Source organism: Ruditapes philippinarum, unplaced genomic scaffold (assembly GCF_026571515.1).
Source record: "Ruditapes philippinarum isolate M1 unplaced genomic scaffold, ASM2657151v2 ctg1149_1_1_1_1, whole genome shotgun sequence".
In the NCBI taxonomy this organism is placed as follows: Eukaryota; Metazoa; Mollusca; class Bivalvia; order Venerida; family Veneridae; genus Ruditapes; species Ruditapes philippinarum.
This window is the reverse complement of record NW_026854950.1, coordinates 240,057-264,441: the sequence shown is the minus strand read 5'-3', so window position 1 is coordinate 264,441 and position 24,385 is coordinate 240,057. Positions and strand designations below refer to the sequence as shown.

The 24,385-nt window shown below is 32.7% G+C and overlaps 1 protein-coding gene across 1 annotated transcript in view; it reads right to left on the bottom strand.

Annotated features, from left to right (window-relative positions):
• Nucleotides 1-14,946, bottom strand: part of LOC132741571 (uncharacterized) — a 54,872-nt gene extending 39,926 nt beyond the window's left edge. The window contains exons 1-4 of the mRNA XM_060729774.1: nucleotides 14,729-14,946; nucleotides 3,311-3,741; nucleotides 2,730-2,801; nucleotides 1,507-2,239 (exon numbers count right to left, since the gene is read on the bottom strand). Coding sequence (XP_060585757.1) covers nucleotides 1,507-2,239; nucleotides 2,730-2,801; nucleotides 3,311-3,700 — 1,195 coding nt within the window. The 5' untranslated portion in view covers nucleotides 3,701-3,741; nucleotides 14,729-14,946. The remainder of the gene's footprint in view (nucleotides 1-1,506; nucleotides 2,240-2,729; nucleotides 2,802-3,310; nucleotides 3,742-14,728) is intronic.
• Nucleotides 14,947-24,385: the final 9,439 nt, after the last annotated feature.

The following is a 24,385-nucleotide window of genomic DNA, read 5'->3' as shown; positions in this document are numbered from 1 at the left end:
TTGGTATGAAACATCTTATAATGAGTGTCTACCAAGTTGTTGGGCCAAAAGTGGCCCCACCACGGGAGTCAATGATTTTGCTTATATGTCCTTTGTGAAACCTTAAAAAAACATTCTTTAAGAAACCAAAAGAGCTAGAGCTTAGATATTAATTATAGTGCATCTTCAAGTAAATGTCTACCAAATTTGTTGAAATAAAAGCCCTGGGTCAAAATTTGCCCTGCCCTGGGTCATTTATTTCCTCAATGTTAGTATAGTAATAGCTTAAAAATCTTCTGTTGAAATATCCACATTAGCATGAAACATCTTCAAGTGGGTGTTTACCAAGTTTGTTCAAATAATAACCATTGCGTCAAAATTGTCCCTGCCCCAGAGGTTCGTTTATTTTCCTTATATGTACAAATCTTTTGAAACTATAGCAACTTTAGCAGCTTGTATAGTTTTTAACATGCACTTTTTCAGATGCAAATATGAACTTTGTTATATTATTTTAAGATTTAGATTTTACATCTACTTTTGTTTATAGTTTAAAGTATTACTAAAGTCTTGTTTCTTGTCATGTAGGGTTTTTATATTTAGATGAGCGATTTCAGGGCCATCAGGACTCTCAATTGGCTGTAACTTTGTAATCAATCAATGGATTACTTCCATACTTGGAAAAAACAACCTTTTGGACAAGACATTCTAAAAGGTTGAAATGACTTTGACCTTGAGCTTTGAATGACCTTGACTGTCAAGAATCAAAGAAATGAAATTTTTGTTAATTATGCACTGTTTTGATTCTTATAAGGACAAAACAATACTTGTGACCAAACAGGCATACGAAAACAAGATATGACCTTGACTTTTAAATTACATTGCCCTTCAAATGGTTGAATTTCTATTATGTTTTCTCAAGTTTGTCATCTTTTATGGAATGGATTCATACTTGGACAGACTTAACAGACCAAGTAAAAGAACGAAAACTTTTTTCTTTCTCTTATTTTCTTGTAGGAATTGTTAATTTGTTTACTTTTTGAAATAGGAAAAAAGTCTAGCGTTGCCCCGACCGGTGGTGGCTCTTGTTTAAGTAAAGGTTATCTTTAAGTATAAGCAGATCAAACTGAATTAATGTTGACTTAATGTGAACATGACAGATAAGTTAATACTAGTTTTCCTCTATCTTTTATAATAGGTTAGTTTTAGTCAGATCCATGACTTAACAAACACAAATTTACATTGTACATATTGTATAAATTTATTGATCTACGCTAATTGAACAAAATAGATCTAGAATTATATGTTAAGTTGATGCTGATAAGAAATTTGAGATAATAAAAGAGTTTGATTAATGGAACGATATCTTTTAAATAAAATTTATTTCCAATCAGTTTCGTTCTATGGAAGTGTGCTGTCAAAGATGCAGGATAGACGAACACAAGTTTTTTTATAATAAATTATATACATGTATTATAAGCGCTTTGTATTCTTGTACTTATTTCTACATAAATTCATGAAATAACCCACCTGTAAGTTGTCGTCTTTTGAATACTTCAAGGCCTTTCTGTACTTTTATTACATTTCCTTTTACGTCAACAAAGCCAATCCTTACTTCAGTAACATTTTCTTGCATGACATCAAGGTCACTCTTTACTTCAGTAACATTTTCTTTCACGACATCAAGGTCTTTCTTCACTTCAGTAACATTTTCTTTCAGGTCATCAAGGTCACCCTTTACTTCAGTAATATTTCCTTTTACGACATCAAGGTCGCTCTTTACTTCAGCAACATTTTCTTTCACGTCATCAAGGTGACCCTTCACTTCAGTAACACTTTCGTTCACGTCATCAAGGTCACTTTTTACTTCAGCAACATTTTCTTTCACGTCATCAAGGTGACCTTTCACTGCAGTTACATTTTCTTTCACGTCATTCATGTCACTCTTTACTTCAGTAAAATATTCTTTCATGTCATCAAGGTCACTCTTAACTTCAGTAACATTTTCTTTCACGTCATCAAGGTCTTCCTGTACAGTCATAACATTTCTTTTTACGTCATCAAGGTCTGTGTTTGCTTTTGTAACATTTTCTTTTACGTCTCCCATTTCCTGTTTCAGCCGATCAACACCTGCTTCATAGTCCTTCCACTTCTTTATTTCTTCCTTTATCCTTCTTTCTTCCTCTAGATCAAGGGAACACGACTTGAAATCGGCAATTGTTTGATGCATTTTAAGACCAGGAGTGCTTCGTCGAATAAGTATCTAAAAACCGAATATGATTGGAATTATGAATTAGCATTTGTTTTTATACCGGTTTTCAATTTTATCTTCAAGTTATTGTTTTTGTTTATTTGTATTATATTACTGCTTCATCGTTTACTATTTGAAGATGATTTACATATGAAGAGAGCACTTATTTTTTATAATAAGTTTGGTGAAGAAAATGAAGAAAAAACCATATTCATAAATACAACCTTGACACAAACTAATTTTAATGACATACTTCATGACATAATTTTTTTCACAAATCTATAAGAATATTTTAGAAAATACTCATATGATGTAAATAAATTAAGTTGATACAATTAAAGTTCACCCCGAAAGCTAGTAAATACCATAAACAGTAAAAACATTTTTTTTCTGATTAAAGGAATAAAGTAAATTAAAATAAAACTCTGTAGAATTTTCAAAGGAATACATTAGAATTGTTTTTAAGAGGAGAGAAACAACGTTTTAAACCCTATGCGCTTACCTGCTCGATTTCATTCCACAAAGTTGTAAACTCATTTTGTTCTATTCCAGTAGTTGTTGACATATGACAGATCTGAAATAAATACTCAATTATCAGTAATGCAGAAAAAAGCCCCGCTGGTATACAAGACTGGAACAGGTTCAGTCGAAATGTATTGATACCATTCTTTAAATTTATGTGAAATGGGGATTGTGCAAACTTCACTTTGTAGGTATTAGGGTATACAAATTATTGTTGACACAAAATATATGATAAAATAAAAACAACAATATTGCTAAAAAATATATTTATACTTAAAATAAAATGAAAGTCTAATAAATAACATCAATCAACTTATAACGTTCAGGTCAATAACATTTAAGTATTAGAGGTGTTTATGATTTCTTATCATCATTGCATGCAATCCACAAATACCACAAAGTAATGGATAATTGATTTTATGTCCTTGTCTTAAAAAAACATGTACGTACATGCTGTCAAATAGGGTTGTATGAGAGGTGTTCAGCTGTCAGCTTCTTTTGCATGTTTACACAAAAGATTTCATACAAATATATCAACAACTTTTGTCATATCATACTTACTTGATTCCGGAAATTTCTCAAACGACATATATCTGCCTCAACTGATAAATCTGTTGATGCAGGTGTTGCATTCCATTTAAATTTCTTATTCAATCCGAAACATTTAAGGTTTTCAAGAAGGCAAATGATAAGCGTAATGTCCATATTTGCCGTAGTTGGGTCTTGACCCCTCGCTGGAAACAAAATGTCATATTGATCCTGGGTGATAACGTTGCGGCCATGCAATCGTGTAATTGTTTTCCTTTCATTATTAAGACATGCCCTTAGAGTTAGGCCTTTGGCAGTTATGGTCTGATCATGTATACTTCTCAATACAAGCAGGCCTCCATCTATTATTAGAATTTGCAAACGGAATAGATTTATCCGATTTTCTGAACCTCCAGATGCCATTTTAGTCTTCTTGATTTGTCACATGTTTGTCATAGCCACATCTATTAATAAATAAACCATTCAAATTATTTGAGTAATTAGAAAATCGATTAATCAACGTTCTAAAAGTAAGGATTGGGAAGCCGTGGACAGTGTTTATATTATTTTTTCTGCTTTTCCGATCATTTAGATCTGTGGAGTGTTTAATAGAAATATCAAATAATTCAGTTTCAAATAATTGCTGTTCCTTAATAGTTGGTATGCATAGAAATACTACACCTCTGTCGAAGGTTGTTTTGCCTTTGACTTCCGGAATTCCTTGAATATTTTATGGTTATCCATGTTCGATATATTTGATACAACCATAGAATATCAAAACAGAAACAATTACTGTGAAATTACATTAGCGTGTTTTCATGATTCTTCGGATATTTTTTAATATGTATTAGTTTGTTTCTTGTTCATCAAATATAAAGGACCGGCATACTGATTTAAACTTAAGATTGAAATATTTTTAGATCTATAGATTAATGAAATTAAAGATGTTCTACTAGTTACCTAGCAGTTTCTGGCCCCTAGCAGTTTTCCGGCCCTTTATAATTTTCCTCCAGTACGGTCTATTTTTACCAGTATGGCATCTATGTTACTTCATTAAATCAGAGAGACATTTGTTTTCTATGCAACACAGCAGTTAAAATAATACAGCGATTTATATGTTTTAAAGTTTTGTCTGTTGTTTAAAGCTATCTTAGAAAACATGCTACATAAACAAGTAAAAACCACCTGAGGTTCTAGTTTAAATGGCCATGTTCAATAACACCCAATTCCAGGTAAATCAATACTTTTGAACAATATATTTGCAGACGACAAAGTTCTATTTCTTTAATTAATCATCTTCACATATCTAACAGGTTCTGAATTATATTTAAAATAAAAAAGGTCCGTAAAACTACTATGAAATTTTGAATAAAAGTGAGAAAAAGGTGTAACTTTTAGGTCTACATTCCTATATATATATATATATATATATATATATATATATATATATATATATATATATATATATATATATATATATATATATATATATATATATATATATATATATATATATATATATATATATATATATATATAATCCATATATATAATCCATATATACGTATCCATAAAGTAAAACGCTTGGGCAAGTAATAACTTCTCATTTATCTATGATTTGTTCAATTAAATTTCAACTAATTGCAGAGACAAGTGACAAAAATTACAGTGTCAGAGAATCTAACTCTATATTGATCCGTTTTGAATCATCTCCATTTTTGACGAAAGGTAAATTGTAGAGAAATGTATGAATACATCTAACCACGGATTTAAATTAATATAAATCCGTGATCTAACATATCTTCATTAAAACTACATTTATATTTGACAAGTAGCACCGACTTCTCGTTTTCTAGAAATGTTAAATTTATAGATCATCGTGTCGTTAAAAATTTGCCTGTGAGTTTTGGTCACATACTTAACAGGGAGTTTTTAAAGGGAAATGCAGCGCACAACTCATTCTGTGAAACAACATATCCTAAATAATAATAATAGTAAACCTCTATCAATCTATCATACATCGACTGCCAATTTTGTAATAAATGACCCTGTCTTGAGGATAATTTTGTAATATTGACTAACATGGAAAGGATAATTATAGCTAAAGGCGATTGCTGTTCTGCCAACAAGCACATTTGTCACTTAAAAATAACATTGGCCTGAGATTTGTATATCGGCTATTTAACACCGGTTTGGAGTTTTGATGCGTAGGAATTGACCACGAAGGCCGTAGGCCTGAGTGGTTATTTTTTTCGCATTAAAAAGACAAAACCGGTGTTAAATAGCCGATATACACCTCTCAGGCCGATGTTCTTTCGATTTTAACACGATGAAAGACGGAAGGTCACTAATGTTATTTTTTCAAGCGGAAATAACTTCCGGTGCCGATTTTCGTATAACGCTTTAGCACCCTAATGATGCGAAGATATAGAAATTATTAAACAAAAGAAATAATAAGAAAAAAAACAACGTTATTTTATCAAGTTTTCAACAATAATAACTTACGTCGTATTGTGTTTACATCAGTGCCCCATTTATCGTACTTGTTTGTATGAAATAACGTCAGCTTGTTTATGAATGATTTGTTTACTTAGGATGACGTCATTACGCTGCTTTTTATATATTTATTAACTCATATGAATCAAATATGTGGCGTTAGTGTAAGTAAGTAAGTAAGTAAGTAAATTCTTTATTATAGTGACATGTGTTATACGTATATACATACACATAAATACACAAAGATAAACACCCGGCCCATAGGACCTATAAGTCACCTTAACAAAATAACATATTCTGAGCATGTGTTATAGTTTTTAACATGTTATTAACATAATAGTAAATTCATATCAATACATGTTATGCATTTACGGACAGTTCAATTTTAATTAATCATGATCTATTATACAATAAATCTCTCCTTAACAGATATGCTTGTACAATAAATTTAATAACTTTATTTTGATGGTTGTTTACGAGGTAAACTAGTTTTTCATTGTCTGTCATTGTATTAAATAAATTGTTTGAAATAACATTTCCAAAAACAACAGTTCTTATATCATTGTAAATTGTGTATGTAAGATATTATTTCGGTATTGTATGAAAAATAAACATTATAAGAACTGACAATATTAATAAAAATGCTTTTTATTGTTTCTTTAAAAGGCTTGGTAAACAATATAATCGAGGGTGAAAACATAACAGCCGCATATACAAGTAGTCCCTAACCAGTGTTTGTTGGCAGTTTGACACCGCGTCCATAGTGACAAAATCACGTGGAGTGTTAGAATTGTCACTTGCACACCAGTCTATTAATAAAGGCAGTAGGGGTAAACGTGAAAAACATTACATTTACCTTTGTGCCCTCTTGATTTATTTTAAGTAAGAGGTTTACCTAAGATGTCTTGAAATCTTGAAAGTTAATTTAAACGACATCAATTAATTAATTTAAATTGGATCAGCTAAATTGTAAAATACTTTTAGTCATAGTGACCTTGATACAATAGACAAGACACCTTAGTTCAGATTAAATGAGAAGAAATTTTTAACTGAATAATCAATATGAATAATGTTAGTCATGTTGGATCAATTCAGCTAAATTGTAAAAGGCATTATTAAGTGTTTTTATTACGCATGATATTTAAATACGAAGGAGAAGGAGAAAATGAAAATAAAAAGACTAAGTAATTTAGATTTACAACCCTATGACACCACACTTTCCCGTTTAAGTCTCTATAAATATATGAATTGTCACTTAGTCACTGCGGTATACCGTACCCCGGATATTGCTCGATGATATGACTTTCATCCCATTTCGCGACTTTGAACGAGGAAAGAAGGTAAGTTCAGTGACGATATTATTTCATTTTGAATTGGTTTGATATAAATTACATAGAAAAACAAATATTTCGATAATTTCTCTAGTTGATGAAACCCAAAAATGTTGAGAAAAAGCTTTGAAATGTAATTAGGAGGTAGAATTCGTCTCTTTGCACACGTAATAAATGAGCTCGGATCAGTCAAATTTGGTGTTTTTGTGCAAATACTTCCTTAAAAGAAAAACTGGACAATGCATACTTGGACTGTGAATATTACAAATACCTGTAATACTTATACGTCTTTTAGAGCTACAAAAAATACGTCTATATATATATATATATATATATAACCCGTTGAGATAAATACGTTTATATATATATATATATATATATATATATATATATATATATATATATATATATATATATATATATATATATATATATATATATATATATATATATATATATATATATATATAAAATATATATATATATAACCCGTTGAGATAAATGAAATAGCCATTAGTTTGGAAAATATCGTCGCTGAACTTACCTCATAATATCGAGCAATATCCGGGGTACGGTATACCGCAGTATAAGTGATATTATTTGCAGATAGAAGGTTATACCCCGGACAAGCATTATAAAAAATATGATTATACTCAAGACAAGCATAAATAAAACTATTTTTTGTATCATAGTTTGGGGACTTTTCTGTTGAAAATGTGTCTGCGTTAAATCCTATACATATACATGTACAGTATGTTAACTGGAGTCCAGGTAAAGCTAACCCGCACTCCAAAGCATGCCCATTGATTGGCACTTTTTTTTGGGGGGGGGTTACTTAATGCAACGACAGAGAATGGGAAAGTGATAGAAATACCATATTAAGATGTTCGTTTATTGGTCACTTTTCCTGGGATATGATATTGTGACAACCATAGGTGTTCGGCACGTGGATTGGTCAGTACCCCCGGCCCCCTCAACCACTTTACAACCCTCTTACCTCTCAAAACCATATAAACTGCAGTAGTTTTAATTTGAAACATGTTTTAATATTTGGTATATGCTTTTAATTCAATTTCCTTTATTTCTCACAAAATAGAAAAAAAATGATATATATAATACACATGTATTTAGTAAAGCTATGCAACTCGCAGCTCATTTTCCAGCACTCATCTTAATATGAACTCCATAACTCCAACATTTTTTTCAACAATTTTCATAATCTTGGTACCAAATGGTAGGACATTGATTACTCTTAAAGTAAATAAAGTTGTTATCACAATCATTTCAAGTCATAAGAAGAAATGTAATCTCGAAGTCACCGTAGGTATAAGTCGACAGAGACCTGACCGCTGGGTTTTTGTCAATTGAAAATAGAAATTTTCACAAGTGCCGAATAGCCCCGACACGCGCTGGTCAGAAAACATGCATTTCAGCTAATAATTTTGCACAAAGGGAGAATGCAATAGTTTATTAATTTTTTCAAGTGTTTTTTAATTATTTGTCCTACATCAATAAGACAAATTACAAGAGCTGTCACACAGGTGACGAATGCCCCTGAAAAGCTTTCTTAAGCATGCAGGTTTAATGATCGAAAGGAGAATGAAAGTAACTAATTGCTTAATACTGTTCTTGTGAAATAAAGTGTTTTTATAGCAAACTTAACCCCTTTGGACAAGGGTCTTGGATGCGACACATCATCTTGATGTGGTAGACACTTTTAGCCAAGTTATTTTGAAATCCTTCAATGCATGATAATGTTACAGTTTGGAAACTAATGTGTACCTACAAACTCTTCATATGAGCATAAGTACCTTCAAACTATTAGAGTGACTTTGACCTTGGAGGTAGGAACATGGGTCTTACACACAACACACACGTCATCTTGATGTGGTTGACATTTGTGCCAAGTTATTTAAAAACCCTTTGATGCATGACAAAGCTATAGTCCGGACACAAAAGTGTGTACCTATAAATAATCTCTAATTGTGATAGCGTGAACGTTCAGAATATATGTGTGACCTTCACCTTTGAAAAGGGACGTGGTTCTTGGACGCGACACAGCATTGTCATGTGAGACTTTTGTGAATAGTTACTTCAAAATCCCTCAATGCAGGACAAAGTTACAGTTGGGACAAGATTTCTGTGTAAGTGAGGACGGACAGACGAACATGAGCCTTAGTTACAACACATCATCTTGATGTAGTAGACATTTGTGCCAAGTTATTTTAAAATCCTTCCATGCATGTCAAACATACAGTTCGGACATGTATGTGTATCTTTAAATTCTTCTCGAGAGAATGAGTACCTTCTAACTATAAGTTTGACATTGACCTTGGAGGTCGGGACAGGGATCTTGTTCGCGACATGTCGTCTTGATGTGGTTGAGATTGATGCATAAATATTTTAAAATTCTTCACCAATGTGTGTACCTATACACTGTGATAATGAGAACTTCAAAATGGTAGTGTAACCTTGACCTTTATGGTATGTACGTGGTACTTAGACATGACACATCGTCTTGATGTGGTTGACATTTAAGCCAAGTTATTCTAAAATCCTTCGATGCATGACAAAGTTACAGTCCGGAAAGAAATGTGAGTACATATAAACTCTTATTGTGTGATGAAGTGAAACTTCAAAATCTTAGTGTGACCGTGACATTTGAGGTAGGGACGTGGCTCTTGAACGCGACACATCGTCTTGATGGGGTAGTCATTTATGCCAAGTTGTAATAAAAACCTTTGATACAAGAAGACAAAGTTACAGCCCGGACACGATTGTGTGTACCTATTAACTCTAATTGTGATAAAGTGAATTTCAAAATGGTAGTGTGACCTTTAACCTTTGAGGTAAGGACGTAATTCTTGAACGCATTACATCGTCTTGATGTGGTAGACATTTATGCTATTTTGAAATTCTTCAATGCATGACAAAGTTACAGTCCGGACACCTTTCACCTCTAGTTGTGATAATGTGAAACTTCATATGTTAGTGTGACCTTCACCTTTGAGGCAGGGACGTGGTTCTAGAACGCGTCACATTGTCTTTATGTGGCAGACATTTGTGTCAAGCTGTTTCAAAATTCCTCATTGTGTACCAAGTCCGGACACGAATGAAGTGGGGACGCACAGAGAGACAGACGGACAGACAGACGGTGCGATTTTAATATGCCTCCCTTCGGGGGCATAAAAATGTTCATTCAAATCTATATATGTACCTTCAAAGTTTTCAGTTGATACCTTTTATACTTATCAAGTAATGTCCCGGACAAAGTTCAGTATAATAAAAAAACAAAGGGAAATAACTCCAAAGGGAGTATTAGGGTTCTTCTGCACTATACTTCTACTTATAGTGAGATCTAATTTCCTACAAAGTTTCAAGTGGATAACTTTTATATTTCTCAAGTTCTGCCCAGGACAAAAGTCAAAGTATAAAAATGAACAAAGGGTAATAATCATAAATTAAGGAAAGTGGTGGGGGTTACGGTTCTTCTGCACTGCTCTTCTACTCATTCCGATGTATCTGCCTGCAAAGGTAAAGGTGTAAACATTATAAAAGGGCAATGACTCCAAATAAGGTAGGGAGGGTTACAGTACTTATGCACTGCACTTCTACTCGTTGGGATCTATCTACCTACAAAGTATTAAGTTGATACTTCTTTATAGTTCCCAAGTAATGTCCAAGACAAAGTTCAAAGTGTAAAAATGAAGAAACGGCAATAACTTCAAAGTTTGGGTTGAAAGGGCTACGGTTCCTATCTACTGCACTCCTACTCAGTGAGATACCGACAAATTGTTAGTTGATACCTTTTATAGTTCTGAAGTTACCATGTATGTCCTGGATAATGTTCAAAGTGTAAGAATGAACAAAGCGTAAAAAAATATAAAAAAAAAATAAATAAGGGAAGGCAGGGTTATTGTTCTTTTGCATCATTCTTCTACCCAAGAAGATCTATCTACCTAGAAGTTTCTAATAATATCCCTGTGATTTTAGAGTTATGTCCCGGACAAAGTCCAAAGTGTTAACATAAACAAAGGGCAATACTTTAAAAAATTGGTAAGGCAGATATAAAGTTCTTTTGCGCTGCACATCTACTCGGTGAGATCTATATACAACAAAGTTTTAGGTTGATACCTTTTATAGTTCTCAAGTTATGTCTCGGAAATTGATCAAAGTGTAAAAATGAACAAAGGGCAACAACTGCAAAAAAGGAAGCAGAGTTTTTGCTCTTTTGCACTGCACTTTTAGTCAATGAGATATATCTACCTACAAGGTTTCTATTTAATACCTTTTGTCGTTTAGAGTTATGTCCTGGACAAAGTTCAGAGTGAAAAAAAAAACAAAGGGCAATAACTCCAAAATTATGCAAGGCAGACTAACAGTTCCTTTACACTGCACTTCTACTCAATGATATCTACCTACCTACAAGGTTTCTTGTTAATACCCCTTGTCGTTTTATGTCCCGGACAAGGTTCAAAGAGTAAATAAAGCAAAGGGCAACATCTCCAAAATTAGGTAAGGCATAGTTATGTTACTTTTGCTCTACACTCCTACTCATTTAGATCTGTCTACCTACAAAATTTGAAGTTGATATCTCTTGTACATTCTGAGTCATGCCCTGGACAGACTGACCGACCGACATTCCACCAAATGACTCCAGTAAAACATCTAAAACGTCGTTTGTCGGGGGTATAATGATATCATTTTAATATTTATAGAAGGCAGCGTTGTAAATAAGGTGTTACAAGTCTGCATATATGATCATGTGTTACTTTTTGTAAATATTATAATTATTATTATTATTATTATTATTATTTTTCTTCTTCTTCTTATTTATATTTATTATTATTATTATTATTATTATTTTATTATTATTATTATTATTATTATTAATTATTAATTTTATAATTATAATTATTATTATTATTATTATTATTATTATTATTATTATTATTATTATTATTAACCTTGTATCATTTAATAGTTTGATTGATACCGTTGTTTTATTGCAGCTAAATAGCAGCAACTAAAATTGCAATGATTTAACGATTTAGATAAACTATAATATATGGTAATTTATGGTAACTGAAACAAGATATTTGCTCTGTACTTGATACAATTTTTTTTTAATGTTATTGTGTACAATTGAGAAACTTGAGAAGGTGTTCGTATATGCGGGCTTTATCTTTTTATAGTCTAAATAACTATTCTATTTCCGAGGCCTGCAATAAAGTGTTTATAGTTAACTTTATACGGTTTATATTTTCGCATTTAATAGATAAAACTTCGCCCCGCGCCCCCGCTAAATATCGTGTTTTGGCGTGGTCGCAGAGCGAAAACACGCTTATTAGCGGGGTTCGCGGGTATCAGAATTTCCCCCGCGCCCCTGCAATTTTATTTCTTAAATCTCGTTCCGCGCCCGAAGGGGCAAAGTTTTATTTATTAACTTTCCCCTCAGCCCCCGGTATTAAGTGTGTTTTCGCTCCGCGGCCCCGCATTTTTGAATTTTTAATTCTCGACTTTTCGCAGGTAAAAAAAACGAATGGCACAAATCAGCCACCATATATATGAGATCATTAGAATAAAAATAAAGCAAAATCATATTTACAAAAAAAGCATTCATAAAAGCATGAAATGAACAAAAACTACAATTGTTATAAAAATTTTCAAAGCAGTTTGTAAATCTTCTTTATTTATATAGGTATAAATGTATATCATATATAATTAACACGTGCAATTTTTCATTGTATTTCTGATCGGTAACTATTTTTCGGACACTATTATTTTCTAAACAAGTTTAATTAAATTGTTGGGACATGGTGACTGTTAAACTGTTGAAAACTGTAATAAGTTGTCTAGTACCTCACTTCAGTGTTGTATTTTTATGGTCCATCGGGAAAATTTAAGTGTTAAATTTTAATACCACTCAATCCGGTGCTAGAGGGCGTGAGGGATGTTGCACCTTTTTATTATCCCCCATCAAACCGACTCTGCGATTTTCGTGTAATTTTTTTGTGATTCATGCTTACGAGGAATTTCACGTTTTACATTTATGCATTCTCGGTGCTCATGTTTTGTTTTTTGTAACAGGCTAGTCTGTTTAATTAACCGCGATAGTAAACATTTTTCAATGTCAACTTTATTATTTCTCATTAAGATATCTTACCCGTGTTATAAAAATCATTGAATATATTTTTGGACGTATACTTTAATTTCCTCAGCAGCGCACTATTTGGGATATATGAGGATAGTAGAGAAACAATGATTAGTTATATATCATATATTAAAGGCACATTATGCCTTTGAAGTCTATAGAAATGTCAAAAATGTGTTTAATAATGATTTGACAATGGCTTTACTGCATGTTAGATGGTTAACAACCAAAGAAAGTAGCGTTTACCATGCACTGATTTATCGTAAAGGTAGCAAAATGTAAACAAAGTAATATTTTGATTTACATACAGAATTCTTATTCGCTATAATTATACTAATTGCAAACAGAAGCAAAGAAGCAAAAGATAGGTTATTTTTATCATAAAATGAGATTTTTTTCGGATCTGTAACAAGATTCCAAGTATAAAAAGGTTTCTGAAAACTAAAATGATAGAATTTCAAAGGCACAATGGGCTTAAATTATCTCTACAAAGTATGTGCTAAGCGGAGCGTGTCAATTTTAACCCCGTGAATATAACTTGGATAATATTGCAAAAAATTATATGATAATATTTCAGAAAGACAGACATCTAAGCAAAACGTGTCTAGTCAAAATTTAAAACAATTAGAAGTTGACAACTACATGCAAAATCTCATTTAAAACATCAGCATTTCATATTGCCGTTTCAAAACATGTTATTGTAATATGTTTCGTCTTCACGAATCTATGTATTTCCTTTTTTAAAAGACGATTATATAGATGTGGCCGAGTGGTTAAGGTCGTTTACTTCAAACCACTTCCCCTCACTCGGCTGTGGGTTGAATCCCGAAGGGGACTTTGGATTCTTTCATGTGAGGAAGCTAATCAGCTAGCTTACGGAAGTCGGTGGTTCTACTCAGGTGCCCGTTCGTGCCTGAAATAATGCACGGAAGGGCACCTGAGGTCTTCCTCCACCAGTTAAAGCTGGAACGTCGCGATATTTACCTATACTGTGTCGATGTGACGTAAAACCCCCCAAAAAAACAAAAAAAAACGAAAACTAATTAGGGGAGCGGCCGATAGCTTCAGTCGGTAGAGCGCGGAGGGTATTCCGAGGGTCCGGGTTCGAGTCCCGGTAGGCTGCAACATTTATTTCACCTTGTGGCGGAAAACATGGCCACGTTGACTGATATAGCTAGAGTTTAATTTACGTTGCTCTGTAACTTTGTAAATTTGAGGAAGAATTCCAATTTATAGCAGGGGAGTATGTCCACGGTCAGAACTGTTCACTTATTTAGGAGGGGGAAAAATGTAGCGACGGGATAGCTCCGTCGGTAGAGCAGGCGGAAACGGTTATTCCGGGGGTCCCGGGTTCGAGTCCCGGTCAGGCTGCACATTTTTCTCACTCTGTGACATATGTATGTCTGTCAATACACAAAAGACCCCATTTCTCATTACCAAAGATTTATAAAAAGATATATGAAAAAATACCGTCGTCAGGACAGTTATCCGATCCACGCGTATTTTAGCACAGATCTATATACAAATGTAATATATGTCTTCTGATTCTATGTGCCATTTCCCAAATTGTAAACGTCAATTTTAAAATGTTGTTTTGAAGTCACTACACATTATATAAGCACTCAAAAAATTACAATATTCATACACGAATGTCTATAATCATTAATAAAAATCCTATCTTTTGCTTATCCTGTACAAAAAACTATAGCATATTTAAGATCTCTCGTTTAAAACCAATGAAATTCAAACACGTCAGGACTTTTTCTATTTATATATATTACGTATGAGTAAACACGTCACTACATGTATCATATTTCTGGTTGGTTTGCTACAAGTAGTATTTTATATTTTAGTTTTAGCTTTTTAGTTGGGTATTCAATTTTATTTATATTTAAATAAGAAGTAATGTGATATACACTGCTTCTTTTCTCACTTGAATGTTTGAGTGTTTAGACGTTATCGTGATTACACTTTACATATATATATAGCTTGTATTGTGAAATTATTATAAAAACTATAACTTTTTGTTAATCACTACCTCTGAAATAAGCAAGATTTCAGTTTCGGTTATAGGTAATCTTAGTCATATTGCCATCACAGTTTTTCAAATAATAAACATGACTTGGCACAATGAATATATCGTAAAGAATAAGGTAACCTGAAATTTAGTTCGAAATATGTCACAATTGGTTGTGGTGAATAAGATTAAAATATCTATCTACAAAGTAAATTTTGTTTGCAAGATATATTGCTTTAATGAAATTATTGTTATATATTATTTGTATAAACTGTGTGACTGTCATAATGTTTGTGTATATGTATGCCTCATGGTCTTTTAAGCATAATGGTTTATTTAACAAGTTTTGCATTTAACATTTGAGAAAAAAAATTGTATTTTCCTGCCAGTTCTACGAGACGGTCATATTGCACTGTGTTGCAATCGAATCCACCGCCGTCTGCGCTGTAATCATTTTTTTGTCATTTTTCTTTTATAAAAAAGCAATAACAATTTCCAAAAGTCCCAAAATATGGTTGTTTTGTGCAAGTATCATACATACGATGTGATTCTTGACGTGGTGTATTAAGGGGTCGTTTTGCGCACAAATGTTTTGTGTTTGTTTGTTTGTTTGTTTGATTTGGGTTTTACGTCATAGGTCATTTGGCGACGTTCCAGCTTTACTCGTGAAGAAATACCTCAAGTGCCCCTCGGTGCATTTTTCAGGCACGGACGGGCACCCGAGTAGAACCACCGACGTTCCGTAAGCTAGCTGGATAGCTTCCTCACATGAAATGTTTTGTGGCAATGGCAATGAATTTCACTGTGTACGTGTAATTAGTTGGAATAGTATATATGTGGGCTCCTGTTTCCGTAAAACATTCAAACATAAAGTAAAATTCAGTCATAAACAATAGAGAAAACGGCCATTTTCATCCACCGTTTCTGCGACGAATATTTCACCGCCTTTGCGATGGTTCCACTGCTTCTGCGAAAGCTATGGCTAGTGTATGACGTATGCAGATAGTAAATACACTATATAGATTGTATACACAAAAATACAACACAAAAAAGCACGAGCGTTAAGAGAATGGCAATTTTAAAATAAGAAGAGAAATAACAGTGGCTGATTCAGGATTCAAACCTCCGAGTTTAGGTTTGAACTCCTGAAGTGGTAGACCTTCAACTACTTCGCTGAGAGGAATTCTGAATCGTTCCCATTTAACAACTTGTTATATTACAGGGGCGTACCTCGGCTTATTTTGAGTGTACGCCTAGTGCAGGTCTTTGGCCTAAGGGTCGCCAGTGATATAATATATTATATAAAATATATATAGCTAGATGTGCTAAAATAAGAGATTTAGGGGACATCTAAGCTAATTGTACTTCTATTGTCTTTATCTATAGTTATGAAATTAACATCAAGTACATGCAGTGAAAGTAAGAGATATTTCACGAAGTCTAACACGGTGCATGTCCATATCGGTACCCTCCTTGCGAAATCTGCTCAAACGGTACCCTCTTTGAACATGCACAGGTCATTCTCTGCTAAAAACAAACCAGCGATGAATAACAATCCAGTAAAATTTCATGGTAATAAGGAATGGAGGTATGACACGTAGAAAAGATGTATACCACGGAACACTAGAATGTTTTATTGATGTGCTGATTTGTCATTACCCGATTTTCATGTACTGCAACTTCACAATAAGCTACAAAAAATCGACATGTCTTGCCTCGCCCATCACCTCGACATATTTTTCGGGCTAAAATGAACCTGTGGCTTGATTATATATGCAGCATACATATTTAATATGTTCATATACATATCATCTTCAATGGCAGTATATTGTCAAAAATAAATGTAAAATTCATAAAAACACCCTACTTTCGGTTTTGCAGCGGCACGGGCTACCTCTCTTCATTTGAATTTTTATATCACAGGTACCCTCTCATTTTTTAACACATATAGGTACCCTCAAAGCACGATATATGCTTTTATTTGCGTTAATCGTTAGGTATGTATGTAATATTTCTTACTTTTATGTAAATATTACATACTTAGCAATTAACGCACATTACTACGTGTCATACCTCCTTTCCTTATTACCATGGAATTTTACTGGATTGTTATCCGTCGCTGGTTTGTTTTTAGCAGAGAATGACCTGTGCATGTTCAAAGAGGGTCCCGTTTGAGCAGATTTCGCAAAGAGGGTACCGATATGGATATGCACCGTGATTGACAATGTTTTAAAAAGTTCAAAAGATATTTACTATTAGAAAAACAAAACATAGCCATGTGTTACTCTATTGTAATAGAAATGTTTAACAAGTTTTTTCTTTGTTATTCTTCTTTTGTTTCATCATAACTTAACATGAAATACAATCAAGGAAAAATTTGCTTTAAAATGATTTGTATGACTTTAATACAAACACAACAGCTTTAATGTTTTAGTGTAACAAAATGTTATAGTATTAATCAGCTAACAAGTAGTATCGCACGATTAAAATATTTTTAAATGCGTATTATGTCAGTGTTGAAGACAACAAATATTGTCTTTAACAGTTTTTATTCTCAACTCTACTCTTTCAGTTTTCATTCCAAATATTTAAGATATTTGATCAGGAAGTTAAATGCCTCACGCACATAAAAGGAAGCTCGCCAACTCGTTATCTAAAGTTGTTGAAAATAAAAGAATTGGGACGTACATGATGTGTCTTATATGACTATACATTGTGTTCGTTGTATATTTGTCTATGTTTTAAATATGTATAGATGAGACTATGTATACTAAAGAATAGTTTGCAGAAGTATGCAACTTATTTCTATACACACTAAAATAATACAGTAGAAACATCTTTCTGTAGTGATATATTTTATAAATACATGTATTCATTTTTACGGTTAAATCGGTTTTTAACGACAGATGCTGGCAAAGATCTGATTCATAGGGCCCAAACTATTCTACACAATTTGAAATGAATATATGATTAACGAATGTTACTAAATTAACAAATAATATACTGGCTTATAGCTACAAGGTAAATTCCATACAGCTAACTCCGCAAACTCTAAGTTGCAGACAAGATCTTAATTTTGCATATAGATCTAGATGTAAAACATTAAATAAATGTTTAGTTTTCACTGATTTTGATCCTTCTGAAAAAAAATGATTGCAATAAATTGGACAATTTCTTATCATAATTTTGATTTTGGCGAGGTTTATTAGCATTAAAACATTGATTCTTTAAAGCTTAATTCAATCTGAAAAAAAAGAAAATTCCAAAGAAATTGTTTATATCATATATTTACATTGTGTACGTCACTCCAAGTTTCTGTTGAAAGGCCAAATATTTTGTTTTCTGAGTCTCATCTTTAGCATAGGGTGGTATAAACTGAAATTTTAAAGATAATTCAAACCATACCCCCTTATAAACACTGATTTCTCGGATTCGAGACTGACACAACAATAGAATAATTCTCTCTAAAATGGCTTCCTGTTGATATACAGAAGCAATTGTTTTATTTTAATTTGCTCATATGTGCTTTCTCCCTTTTCTTATAATTGATTTCTTGATTGTTAACGCATATTCGAATAAGGTAACATCCTAAGTATACCTATAGAATCAATTAGCAGCTACGAATATGTTGATCAATCTACGCCCAAATTATTGATTTCATTTTTGATATTTTACTTTTTCGAAGCTCTTTTCTTTTTATACGACTGTGCGTATTGGCGTATCGGTAGGTACGCCCCTGTATTATATGTTATTTTGGTTTTGGAGTGATACTGTATATGTGGATATATTACCTGTCAAGATTTTACATCACCCGAGCCGTCAGGCGAGTGTGATATGTTATCTTGGCAGGTAATATATCCACATATATCACTCCAAAACCAAAATAATAATTTTATTACCATTCATCTGTCGAGTTAAAACGATTTTAAAATAAATCATTGCTAATCCAAAAGAAACGTCAAAATACGATTCCCTTTAGTGTACCTCTTCACCACTACATGACGTCACATAAATACATGACGTATTTTCTTTCGAACCTAACGAATGTAAACAAGAGAAAAGGATTAGTCTGTTGAACGCACTTTTTTGGAATTAATATCAAGCTTTCACAAGGTCATATTTGTTTTCAATACTAATGGGAATAAGTATGATTACTCTATTTTGGTAAATATTTATCATTTGACAGTTAAAAAGTGCTTGTAAATCGGACTTTACATCGCGTAAAATCAAACCGTACGCGCATCGCCACAGCGCATGTTGTTTAGAACTAGGGGTACCCAACGGGGAAATTTAGTGTGTATATTACCCGTCTGGCTCGGTAATATCAATTTCTTTCGGGTGATCAATATCCAATCAAAAAGGCGGAAAAAATCTGGAAGGGTAATAAACATCCATTGATTAACATGAAGATCGAACTTACGTTTACGGAATTCACCGACTATGAGATCAAATGAAAGATTGACATGTCAATATTGTTGGACACTAATTGGGCAGTTCTCTCTTAAAGTGTATAAAGCGATATATCAATACATACGGAATTTCGTTAGGGCCATCGTGGTTTCGCGCTGTCGCCCTAAGGACGAAATCGCGAAAAGACGATGCATTGACGCGAAAACACGATGCGAAAAATATCGCGTTTTCGCGCTATTAATATCGTGGTTTCGCGATATCGCCCTCGATATCCCAACGTGTTTTCGCCTTCGCGGTCAGTAGGGTTTTCACATTGTGTATTCGCGATCTTGTATCGTGTTTTCGCCGTACTGACCGCAAAACAAACACGATACAAGTGAATTTCAAACAGAATTAGTTCTGAACGTGGCACTTTAATGTATAAGATAATCATACGCATGATACTTTATAATATATTTTATCAAGTCGATATCGAAAACGCGGCAATATAGACATAGAGTGAAAAACGGACGATATTATTGTAGAGGGAAAACTTTGACGAATTAATTTTATAAAACGGGAGAATAGAAAACTGGTATAAAGAAAATAAAATCTGGCTTCTACCATGTATATAATCAAGTTATATCAATTAAAATGTTAGCTTTTTTGTAGTTTTATTGATATTTTATCCATTAAGTAACTAAAAAAACAACTGATTCAAGTATCCACGTGTCACTTGTGTATTTGACTTAATCACGCACCTACACTTGTATAATTCAAGTAATCATACACCTCACTCTTGTATATTTAATAAAGTGGCTACAGAAACGCGGACAATATAGACATATAGTGAGAAAGCGGACGATAAACAGATAAGAAATATTCAAGCAAAACTTAGAACTGAGAATAAATTAAGTCATGATTCATTGTACAGTACATTTTAGTTGAACAACTGGAAAATTATATATTAAGCATAAAGACTACCCCGGATCTTGAGGTTATATTATAAATAGTGAAATGTTACATTAATTAAATAGATTGTTACAGTTGAACGATCAAAACGTGGAGCTTAACTATGACACTACATTCAATTTAGGCGATTTCTACGTTTCTACGCTAGTGTGTCAGCACCCTATGTTCAAGGAAAGACCAACTGTACCAATAGCATGTATGTTGCTCGAGAGAAAATTCCAAAACTGTCATGAAAGTTTTATTGAAATACTTAAGGACAAAAATCTAAAACTAAAAGAAAAACCGGTGAACATAATTATGGACAGAGAACAGCGTATTCTCAATGCATTTGAAAAATGTCTGCCAAACAGCAAAATTCTTGTATGCTGGAACCACATATTTAGTGATATCAATTTTTGGGTTAACAAACACGGCGGAACCAGCGATAATAAAAAAGTATATGACACGCATGTTCGAGATTTATTACACTTACAATCGCGCCAAATATCTGATACGAAATACCACGAACTTAAACAATCTTGGAGTGAAGCATTTCTTAATTACTTTGATGACAATATTTATGACACAATAATACAATATTCCGGACAATGGATACTTTAGGAAAGCAAATTATATAATCCCTATTCTGACATAACAAACAATGTTGTAGATGGATCCATAAAAATTGTATTAATACTCCCATTGATGTGTCATCCATTGATAATGATTTTGATTGTGGTTTATGTTGTTAGAGGGAAAACGAACTATTTGTTAATATATTTTACAATACTTCAATTATGACCAATTTTATTTGCAGTCTGAAAATATAATTTTTGATTTTATCATTTTAATTTAAAATATATCAATCTCATTATAGTTATTATATTTAAAAATATACTTATTATGAATTAAATGTTATCTATTTTGGCCAGCTTTTTCCGCTTTGTATATATTGTCATCGTTTTTCTTAAAACGTGTATTACATTTTCTCACTTAATATGGTTGTCTTAAGTACCTTAAGGGATTCGGTTAAATATATGAATGTAATATTCTTTATAGTTATATACATATATTAAGTTGTTACTTTGATAATTATTATTATTTTATGTGTAAAATAAATTCATGTACCGAATGTGTTATATTTCTTGAATAAAATTGCAATGAAGTTCATTCTTTATCTTCGTTTTTATTGCTCGAAAAAATTATTACAATACACTATCATTATGTATTCTTTTATAATTTTATCAATGTCAGTTACTTCACATATCATTCTACACACTCTAAATCTATAACGCCCGCTTTTTTCCTCTATACCTATATCGTCCGCGTTTTCTCTATATATTTATATTGTCCGCAAAATGCATATCATGTTATAGGGCAAAGAACCGACAGGCTTAATCAGGTAGCATGTTGTTGACACTTAATTGTCGTTAATTTGCCGAACGCGTGCCCGTCACACCAGTAGACGTGCATGCCTTCTTTTTACTTCTTTTTATCAACGACCTTTAAACTTTACAACTACATTAAACACTTGAATTTATAAATAAGATAGTGTTTTTGTCCAAAAATTATTGTACAAATTTGAATTAAAATTTTTTATCCTTATTTTTGTCATAAAATGTGGTCAATTTAGTATCATTCGTATTTTTTAAAAATATATTATCCTATTTGCCATTAAGTTTTACGTATATGAATATATAATAATTTATAAATATTATGGTATATTATTCTTTTATACAGCATTTCTATAAAGTTCATTGATTCCCGCCTCATCATCAATAAGGCTACTCTAAATTTCTATATCGCCCGCTTTTTTCCTCTATATCTTTATCGTTATATTTATATTGTCCGCAAAATGCGTATCATGATATCTCTATCTAAGTGCCAACACGATTAATAAGTAGCACGTTGTTCACACTTTTATAATTACGTTAAATTGCAGCACGCGTTCGTCTATATTGTATCAATAAAAAACAACAGCCTGTCTTTACTTATTTAATTATATCAATTGACTATATGATTTAAAAATACTTTTTCAAAATTTTGATTTTGAAATACCGATGATTTTTTTTTATTTTGCAAACACAAATTTTGTCCACCTACTGCACATAAAGACAGGCAAAAACATAGCAAAATTAAATACACATACTTAATAACATACAGCTGTTGTCAATTTAGTACAATCATTATATTTTTAAGACAAATTCATTTGATCCATTTTTTTTCATATATTAGTTTTCCATGTTTAGAAAGTCCAAAAATGTGTCATAGAACGTAATAAAATTCATTGACTTTCAATCATAAATTACTTTTATATTTCTCCCAATTTGCTAATTAGTTATATTTTCTATATATTAAAGTATAAATCCAATTACACATCATTTTTATAAACTTCATGAATGCCCAAAATAATCATCAATCAGTCTACACTACATGTATATAATTATCTACATCGTCCGCCTTTTTCCGCTTTGTCTATATTGTCGGCGTTTTCTCAAAATGTTTATATTGTCCGCTTTAGTCGTCCGTGTTTTAAACAGGCCAATGTTCAACCGGAAGACAAAAGCATTCGGAACTGCCTCGGCCATTATCTACAATATTGACCTCGGAAACAATACGGATTGAAAGTAGTTCTACCACGTGGTTTACTGATGTAAACAAAAACAGAGATAATGTAAAACGAATGTATATATTTGACATCTAACGCCTGTTTCGGTACTCTTTTGCTTGAAAATATGTCTGACAACAATTTGTACTTTAAATATGCCCACTGATGTTCAATTTTAAACAAATCTGACGAAATGTCAACAGGTTGGTTTTTTGTACTTTCGGTTTCTACAACCATAATAATAAATATATAAATAATTATTTTTTTGCTTTTGTACCTATGATATCACTTATTTTAGGTGAACCTTTACTACATATATTGAAAATAAACTTGTAAACAACTCCCAGCATTAAATTACTATTTGTTTACATGTTCAGTTTCTTAGCGTAGGTTAGACCGAAATACCGCATCCGTTCTGTGTATTCATACTATTGTGTTCGAGGTCCTTATCCGAAGACTGACGGAAAGGGCCGAGTAGTTGCGATTGAGACAAAAGATCGATATAAAAGCATCATGTTTTCGCGCTTTCGTCTTCGCGGTTGAGAGGGCGAAAACGCGAAAGACTATATGAGATCGCGATAACACGATGCCGAAAATATTGCGTTTTCGCGCCATTGATACCGCGTTTTATCGTTTTCGCCCTACTGACTGCGAAGGCGTAAACGCGAAAACACGATGGGAGATCGAGGGCGAAAAAGCGAAAACACGATATTAATAGCACGATAACGCGATATTTTTGCATGGTGTTTTCGCGATCTCTTATCGTGTTTTCGCTTATAACATCGTGTTTTCAAGTCAATGCATCGTGTTTTCGCGATTTTGCCCTTAGGACGACAGCGCGAAACCGTGCTGGCCGTAACGGAACACCGTAGTTATATGAGCGAGTGAACAGTGTACCACAATTTTGCAGCTACTTTATTACGTTATTAGACTTTATATGAAATGACGACTGGCGTGGAAACTTCGGGTTATGATCTGGTAACTAATAGTTACCACAAAGTAGCCATTGTTCCGTTAACTGTCGTAAAATTGAAATATTTGTTCAATCGCATCTTCTATGCCCTTCCGTACAAAAAGTATGCCTGTGTGGAATTCGGTTATAATTGTACATGATTGTATGACTGAGCGTTTATTTTATTATGTATATTATGATTGTCAGACA